The 9,416-nt window shown below is 32.6% G+C and overlaps 1 protein-coding gene across 1 annotated transcript; it reads left to right on the forward strand.

Annotated features, from left to right (window-relative positions):
- The first annotated feature begins 3,339 nt into the window (after nt 1-3,339).
- On the forward strand, nt 3,340-3,944 carry LOC134272178 (perlucin-like protein). Its single transcript, XM_062754428.1, has 2 exons — nt 3,340-3,421; nt 3,697-3,944. The coding sequence occupies exons 1-2, from the start codon at nt 3,349-3,351 to the stop codon at nt 3,912-3,914; spliced, it is 291 nt and encodes a 96-aa protein (XP_062610412.1). The 5' UTR covers nt 3,340-3,348; the 3' UTR covers nt 3,915-3,944.
- Nucleotides 3,945-9,416: the final 5,472 nt, after the last annotated feature.

The raw sequence follows: 9,416 nt of genomic DNA on the forward strand, positions 1-9,416 counted from the left end.
TTCTTACATTGCGTTTTTGAAAAATTTCATTGTACATGTAAAACGTCAAATGACGCCATAGTGCATTTTTTGTGTTTTATCCGTAAAAGATCCAATTTTCCACAACAAACATCTCTGTAACGAATGCATGTACCTCAAAAAGTTTGTAATAAAGAATTTAGGGAAAATTCCAAACATTCGGGTTATGGCATTTTTAAAATTTTTAATTTGTGCTAAAATTTAGATAAAGGTAACAGAAAATAGCACAAAACCAGTCATTTTATGTGTAATTTTATCAACTACCTAGTAGGACATGAAATATTGACTTCAAGTTTACGATAATTTCTAAGCATCATATAGAAAAATTTTGTGTAGCAAAAATTTTCAGATTCTTCTCTAGTTTGCGAAAATATCAATTGTTTTGTTATATCCCAATTATTTACGAAACGTCAGCAGTTAAATGTCCGTGATGCTGAAAAGGCGTCAAAAGGCGTCTCTGGGCGTTAAAGGGTTAAGCAGATTTAATTTGCAAAGGGGAAATGGAGAACAAATTTTCGGAAAGAAATTGACAATTATTCTAACAATCCTGCATAAAATATTTTTGACGAATCACTTAAATATGTAGATTCAAGATAGATCATTTAAAAAATAGTTATTTTCTTTATTTTGGAGAGGACTTATATAGGCCATGCCTGATGTCCAATCCAGTTATGTAATCTGACATTATAAAATATTGATTAAATCATAAATTATTAATATTATTATTATCAATAAATATTAAAATATTTGTGAAATGAAATACATGGAGACAACGAACAGTATTCAAGATCAAATTCCATAAAACAATGCAAAACAGGAGCAGAGCAAACACAGACCTCCAAATCATCAGAGGTGGATTAATGTGCCAGGGATGTGTGAACATCCCCCGCCGACCGATAGGAAAACAAATTCGAAAAGCGTAGATATACTTGATAACAATTTATATAAAATAAACCCTTTATTTGCTCGTACGCTTAAAAAGAAATTCAATTTCGTAATAACAGATACTAGTACTTTCTGGTAGAATATTCAGATTTCAAAGAGTAAAATAATTCTTGAAGATTTTAAAAGTGGATGTATTGTGCGTTCACTACAAATTAACTGCAGAACTGAAACTCTGAACTACAAATTTATAATGTGATAATTAATATGACGTAAAGTCAATATAAACTTGAGTTCTAATGATGGGGACAGTGTCATAAATTTCACAACTTAATTCAACCTGCATATCCATGTAAAGAGTCAGAAAGCTAGTGTAAAATAAACGTGTTTTGATCCTTTTTAAAAAAAATCTAATATATCATTTTTTTCAATGTAATTGTAAGTCCACTTTCTAATCACTGAATTGACAACCGAATTTTCTGTGACAAGGAGCACACGGCTGGAGTGACTGGTCGGCAGGGGATGCTCATTCCTACACGGCACCTGATCCCACCTCTGATGATTTCGAGGTCTGTGTTTGCTCTGATCCTGTTTTTTATTTATTTTTTATGTATTTTTATGATACTAAATACTGTTGTTCTTTATCTCATTTGTTTCATGTCCTTTCAGATTTGGTAACAACCTGCAAGAAAGGATGGGTCTCTTATAAAGAAAGTTGTTATTATTTTTCAACGTCCACAGCTACATTTAAAGATGCGCTGGTATGGTTACGCTTTTACTTTAATTTTATTTTGAAAAATTTTGAAATTATTTCAATTTCTTAATTTTATATTTATCAAATACACTAAAATGTATATTTTATTTATAAACCATAACTACTCTTTGACATTTACGTAAAAATATATGTATGCTTATTTTGTCTCTTTTCGTTTAAAATGTTTATTGCGTTTGCTGTTTTTTGCAGTGAAGTGTGTTATATGCTTGTTCTGAAATATCTAGAAAATTCTTTCTTATGAAATCTTTGGACTATTTATGAAAAATATGGATAATATATTCTGAAAATCCAGGAAAAATTTGAGCCAAATTAAACATAAAAATGACAATTGTTTTAGTAATATCTAAAAATTTACAGCATATATCCATACTTTGGATGTTCTTTTCTGAATATTTGAGATAACTTTGACATATCTGCTTAAACTATGCAAAAATGTAAGACTTTAAAATAATTGTTTTGCTTATCAAATTTTCAAGGCCAGTAAAAATAACATTTGAAAGTTCAAATTATTGATTATGCGAAACAATTTGAAACTTTTTCTCAGTCACAATTTTAAAGTGTCTTTTTTCATATAGACTTATGGGCTATTTTGTTGCTTTATTTACATGTAAATAAAAACTGTAGGAAAAACGTTGAAAATGTAATTTTTGATTAAGACACAAATTTCAGTGCAAAAGGTCATATTTAATGTACTGTAGCGCCAAAAGAAGAATATTGACCCCCATATTTTGATTTGATTTTTTAATTAAGCTATCTGTGTAGTAAAATATACTTGTCAAAAATGTTTAAGACTTTAAATATCAGGAGCCAACCTCGTTAAAGGTTAGCAAAAGAAAGAATTATGAAGAGAAAAAATAGATTGATTGATTTATGTTGTTTAACGTTCCACTCGAGAATTATTCACTCATATGGAGACATCACCGTATGCCGTTGAAGAACTTCAAATTTAAACCTATACTCGGCACTGAGGGCTATTGAGCACTGCGGGCTCTTTATCGTACCATCTCCTACCGCGACACGGGAACTACGTATTTAAGGTCATATCCGAAAGACCCATGACTTTCACATCTAATGCCGAGCACTTAGCGAAAGAACAGTCACTATCTATGTTTACGTCTTAGGTTTGACTCGACGCCGCGAACGAGAATCGATTCGATTACGATGCGAACGCTCTACCACTAGGCTACCGTGACCGGTCAGGAAAATAAGAGAATAAATATCATCAGCATTGAATTTTTATTTTCATATTTCGTCAGACCAATTAGGCCCGTAAGAAACAATTTCGGTTTTTGGGCACCACAGATTTTAAGATGGTTGAAAGCACCATAAACTACCAAGAATTCCTTTCCAAGCCAAAATAAGATCATCAAATGTTTTTATTGAGGGGAACAACCATGCTGTAGATATTTTCATACAGTATTCTTTACATGTATGTCGGAAAATTATCGGTGCACGGTCCGTTCGTACGACTTTCTACACACTTGGTAGTACCGACATGCTATCAATTTTATTATATTATCGGTATTCAATTTGTCGACACGGCAAGGTGTGTTATAGAAACGACGACATTCTAAAATACGTATTTATTCTTTATAAAATTTCACATACTTATATCTCTCAAACCCTCTGAGCACAAAACATTTTTTTACGTTTTGTAGTCGTCATGTTATCAGATGGGCGCAAAAGTTTTGGAACTTCAAAACAAAAAGGAGGAGAAATGGTTTGATAACCAGATACGATTACTAGGTATACTTTTACCAATTGAAAATATTTTAGACACGGTCAAAGAGAAGTGTTACTAGTATGCTTATCGTCATTGCATGATAAAATCTATATAATAATTGAAATATTTATCTTTTTATTGCTTTTTACAATGAAAAATAAAATACATTTTCAATTTTATTCCGTTGAAATTCATTTTAATAATCTATCAATTAAAAAAAATCGATACACTCCTCTGTCAAAGAAAATCTGAAAGGTTATGTTGTGCACGTTGAATAAGGTTTAAATGTCTCTCAAAGGTCATTCGCCCCAGGTATGGCTTGGTGCAAGTGATACTCAACAGGAAGGAAAGTTTATATCTGTTTCAAAGGCAGAGGGACTTCCTTATAGCCACTGGTTAAAGGGACAACCTGATAACTACGTTGGAGGAGAGAATTGTGCTACCTACTGGGTTACCTATAGAGGGACGAATGATGCACAATGTGACGACAAATATACTTATGTATGCAAAACATGAAAATAAAATGACTCAATCATTTTATGTGAATCATACATGTTTTTATGTTTTCAATTTCAACTCGGATGACACTCTTATATAAAAGTAAACATTGTCCTTAGGGCACTTTGAATACTGTGGTTAACTACATTCTTAATTGTTTTTTTTTTGTCCAAAATTACACTTTAATATGATAATGATCGCAAAATTAATATGCACCATGTATTAAGATATCCGAAGATTTTTAAAGCTTTAACCCTCTTTATGAAAATATATACATGGAGAAAAAATACGTACCGTAAAATATATATTCTTGAGGGGTCAAATTTTCGTTGTGTGAGGAAAATAAACTGGTTCGAGGAGGAGATTTGATTTCGTGGTTGTAGCATTTTCAGTAGTTATAAATGAGAAAATAAAATGCATTTCGTGGTGGACATAAATTTGTTGGTCTCTTCATACATTGAAAACAAGGAAAATTAAATTCTGACGAAAACAAGTGATTTCACGGTATTTCGTTTTCTATAGATTGCTTGAATTTTCAATATTCGTTTGGTTTAATACTCCAAGACCTTGAATATGCCTAAGAACATTTATTTTTATTTTTCCATCCCTCTGCAAAGAAAATGTCTTGCTTGCCGTCAGATGTTTCAGATTATGCCAAAATTTGATTGAATTACTCTACTTGAATATTAATACTGGCCAGATTTCCGCAGAATGTATACCATCTTTCTCCATTTCGATATAATATTTGCAGAAACTGAAGTATCAGGAGGGTCAGAAGGTTGTCTTCAGTCTTTTATAGGAGGCGGTATTTCTGAAAAAAAAGTTTTTTCATGGTTCATAGTAAATAGGGTGAATTCACCATGCATCTGATACCCTTGTACTTCAACAAGTTCTAGCGATATCTCTACCAACGGAAAATTATCAAAATGGAGTTTTACATTTAGTTTGTGTTTAAAATATCAATTTGGGACACAATTATATGCACTTTGTTGAGAAAATATCCTCAAAAATCGAGTTTTTAGTCATAACTCAATATTCAGCATGGATCGGACATTATTTACCATGCATCGGACAGACGGTATTTTGACCAGAAAAATATCATACCTTTATCAAAGTGATTTAAAGTACTTGATATGGATATATTTTTATCTTTTATCTAAGAAATAACTTTCAACTTAAATTTAATTGACGATATCGTAGCACAAATGTAGAATAATTCAAGAGACCTCAGTCTGTCTTCAAAATGCTTTAAAATGCTTATAATGCGGTAATTCGAGCCCTTTTTCGTGGTTTATCATACTCTGGTTTGTAGAAATAAATTGAGTCAAATTCCAGACGTTATTTAAGGAATCACTGTCTAGTTTTGAGAGTATGCCAGGGCATCAACAATAGTGGGAAACATGGGATAATTTGCATAACGGGCGAAGCCCGTTATGCTAAAATTATCCCATGTTTCCCACTATTGTTGATGTCCCTGGCATACTCTCAAAACTAGACAGTGATTCCTTATATTTCCATTTCATTGTGAAATAAAATTGTAGACTTAGACATTAAGAATGTAGACTAATCGATTTAAATTACACGAGGACTTCCATGCCAATTTCAATAGTCCTCGCACACTGACGTCAAACACAAAGGCAGCCGCACGAGATTTACATGCATATTTAACCTCCTTAGCGTCAGACACAGAGACAGATGCGCACGAGATTTGCATGCGTATTAGGCCTCTTTAGCTGCTGACCTATCGACCTGCCTAATTTACATTCCGGCAGAATTATCAGGAAATCAACTCCGCTTACTTTCAAAGGATTATCATAGAGAAAAAATTTAGAAATGGAAATATATATCGATAACTTGTATTTTGATTGAAATTCTAGAGTTTTTATTTTCTTTTTCCGCAAAAAACAGCTATCAGCTGGGTTCTGTATGAAAATGGTAGTGCTTACCTTTGCATCGGAAAGTGTCCGATGCATGGTTAATTTGTGTCCGATGTACGGAGAAATGAACATACTAGTGAAAACTAGCTCTGAAAAGAATTATACAAATTTTGAAGTGAAATTTCTTTAAAATTTATGCAAAATAACCAATATTTGACTTTATTCACCAGAGTGTGACTCGTTCCGTTGAAATCGAATTTTAAGAACGATAACTCTAAAAATCGCAAAATCATAGATTTCTGGTTATTCCTCTTTGATGATGTAAAATATGACGTAATTTCAAGGCCATTCTCGGGGTATTTTTATCACAACATGATAAAAACAATCGGTATCATTAAAAAATTTAAATCTTCAGCTTCTAGACAGAAACATATAAATACACGGAACTCTTAAGTTGAAAGAGAATTTATTGTCTAAAGTTGTCAGAAGCAAGATATGTGTCCGATGCATGATGAATTCACCCTACATTTTTTGATCTAGAATTTAATAGTTACCTTACCTTTTTTCTTCCCCTTCATAAAGGATCTATTTCAAATCTCCATAGATGACAATATACATGTTTTAGGTCGATACCCCTCAACCACACAGGGAGGCTTCTATCTGTCAAAAACTTGTAAAAATATATCACGGGAAAATTTTGTATTTTTCTCATAAATTACCAGAAACAAACTTAACATTTTGGATGTTTCCGTCGTCATTCCAGTGTTTTTGCTGCTCTTGATCGGATTATATATATGTTGTAGAGTTTACGCAGTCCGACGTTAACATTGATATGTGCAGAGTATGCTTTTTAGCTCACCTGAGCCGAAGGCTCAAGTGAGCTTTTCTGATCAAAATTTGTCCGTTGTCTGTCGTTGTCGTCGTTGTCGTAAACTTTTCACATTTTCATCTTCTTCTCAAGAACCACTGGGCCAATTTTAACCAAACTTGACACAAAGTATCCTTGGGTGAAGGGAAATCAAGTTTGTTCAAATGAAGGGCCACGCCCTTTTCCAAGGGGAGATAATTATGAATTAGAGAAAAATTAATGGCATTTTTAAAAAATCTTCTTCTCAAGAACCACTGGGCCAGGAAAGGTGAAACTTATATGGAATCATCATCAGGTAGTGTACATTCAAGTTTGTTCAAATGATGACCCCCGGGGCAAGGGTGGGCCAAAATGGCCGACCCAAGTTTTACATAGGAATATATAGGAAAATATATCAAAAAATCTTCTGCTCCAGAACCACTGGGCCAGGAAAGATGAAATTCACGTGGAATCATCCTCAGGTAGTGTAGAATCAAGTTTGTTCAAATCATGACCATCGGGGCAAGGGTGGGGCCAAAATGGCCGACCCAAGTTTTACATAGGAATATATAGGAAAATCTTTAAAAATCTTCTTCTCCAGAACCGCAGGGCCAGGAAAAATGAAACTCATGTGAAATCATCCTCAGGTAGTGTAGATTCAAATTTGTTCAAATGATGACCCCCGGGGCTAGGGTGGGGCCAAAATGGCCGACCCAAGTTTAACATAGGAATATATATAGGAAAAATCTTTAAAAATCTTCTTCACAAGAACCACTGGGCCAGGAAAGACGAAAATCATGTGGGAATCATCCTCAGGTAGTGTAGATTCAAGTTTGTTCAAATGATGACCCCCGGGGCTAGGGTGGAGCCAAAATGGCCCACCCAAGTTTTACATAGGGATATATCGGGAAACCTTTTAAAATCTTCTTTCAAGCACTTCAAAGCTATGATTAGTGTTATTTATATGGAATCATCCTCAGATAGTGTAGATTCTAGTTTGTTCAAATGATGAACGCCTGGGGGGGGGGGTTAAATTCAAGCCCGATGTGCTCAGGTCAGCGCTGTGGCCCCTGGGCCTCTTGTTTGTTTAGGTGGCGATGTTACACCCCATAGCACATTTTGTCAAATGTAATAATATTGTTTTTCAAACCCCTTTAATGTACTAGTCCAAATAGTTTTTTTTATAAAACTCAAATATGTCAATGTGGCTTTTAATTTTATATTTTTTTTGCAGAGTATGTTCTATGCAGCACTACTTAATATTAGAACTGTTGCATGCTTTTTCATAAGGCATATTAAGTATGTTTTTGCAAAGGCTTTAATGTGTATTTTTATTTGCGTATTGTCGTTTATGTTCAATAAATGTTCTATCTTATCTTTATTAAGGAGGTGTTCTCTTTCTACCTATGAGTGGTAGATAGATTTGCATAAAGTATATTTAGTCTAATCTGATAATATTTTTGTAAATTCAGTTTTCAAACTCAGCACAACTCTCCGAGGTCTTTCTTTTAAATTCCACATTCTCATGTACTTGAAAAAGATAAACTGTAACCAACCGTACTCTTTTAAAATGATAAATATTTACATACCGGTAATTTTACTTGAATTAAAGACAAAAAAGGTACATTAATACATAAAAGATGTGTAGCTACAGAATCCTGTGATGATAAATTCTCGTGTCAAGGAAAAACATTAATTTGTTTAGAACTCGAGAGTCCTTTTTGAAAAAAAAATTCAAATCATAGTAAGTCGCGATCGTTGATTAAATGTGTTGATTTTTCAAGTAATAAAATTAACTTTTCTACGCATAATTAATATCAAATGCAAATTGAATCTTAGGTTGTACATGTAATGACAAAAAGATAAAAATGGAGAAATTTTAATTGAACACTTTTCATGATTCAAAATCGATATTTACCATTAACATACTTTATTTGCTACTCTTTGTCACTATAGTCCTTGGGTATTTTGAATACATACTTATGCACAAATGAAAACTACACGATGATTTCTTGTTTGAAATAGTTTATATTATAGAAGGGAATATTTTGCAGCAATTTAAATGGACAGAACATTGCGGGCATTATTCATAAGAATGGCATATTATTTCACAAAGATACATAAATTGATACATGTAACCTTAATGACTAGAAAGCTTTTGCCCCCTCTAGCTTTCCATTTGATCAAAATATAGATGTAATACTACAATATGCATATTTGAGAAAGGTAGAACTACTTGTGGACTTCTGTGTGGTGATACGTATGAAAGAAAATAGCCACCTTTTGGTTTTAAAATATTGAAAATATTTTTTTAAAAACTAAACCAGTTTTCTTTGTACAATGTATCATTCTTAAGAAAAATAGTTTAAATAATTTAAGTGAAAAATAATATTTTTTTTTGCATTATATTATGCATAAATATATGTTACGTTTGAGGATTGATAAACAGGTCAACAAATGTTTAAAGTCTTACTTTAATCAATAGTTTGTGAAAACCCGCATTTCAAGCTAGAATTGATTTTAAACAATGCAGAATTTACAAGGATTAAAACAGTTGCTGTATAATCTATTTACGTTTCAAGGCTCAGTATTTCAGTGCATTGTAACCGACTGACAATCTATTTCATCGGTTTAAAAAATGTGAAAAATACTTTATTTTATAATTTATTTTTGAGATAAAATGATGTTTCATTTAGATTCGTTTCAAAGAAACTGGATAAATGTATTCATAGTTAAACAGGTATGATTTCGAACTGAATGAAATCTTTGTTGCCTGTATGTGTTTTGATCTCACTG

The sequence above is a fragment of the Saccostrea cucullata genome, unplaced genomic scaffold (assembly GCF_032062105.1).
Source record: "Saccostrea cucullata isolate Sc308-1 unplaced genomic scaffold, CSIRO_AGI_Scuc_v1 ctg2266, whole genome shotgun sequence".
NCBI classification, from domain to species: domain Eukaryota; kingdom Metazoa; phylum Mollusca; class Bivalvia; order Ostreida; family Ostreidae; genus Saccostrea; species Saccostrea cuccullata.

What these genes read in the sequence shown, in the direction of transcription:
- LOC134272178 (XM_062754428.1), top strand. Translation starts at nt 3,349, where the DNA reads ATGGGCGCAAAAGTTTTGGAACTTCAAAACAAAAAGGAGGAGAAATGG. An exon ending in TAACCAGATACGATTACTAG is followed by an intron (nt 3,422 to 3,696) that starts GTATACTTTTAC and finishes TGTCTCTCAAAG; the next exon opens with GTCATTCGCCCCAGGTATGG.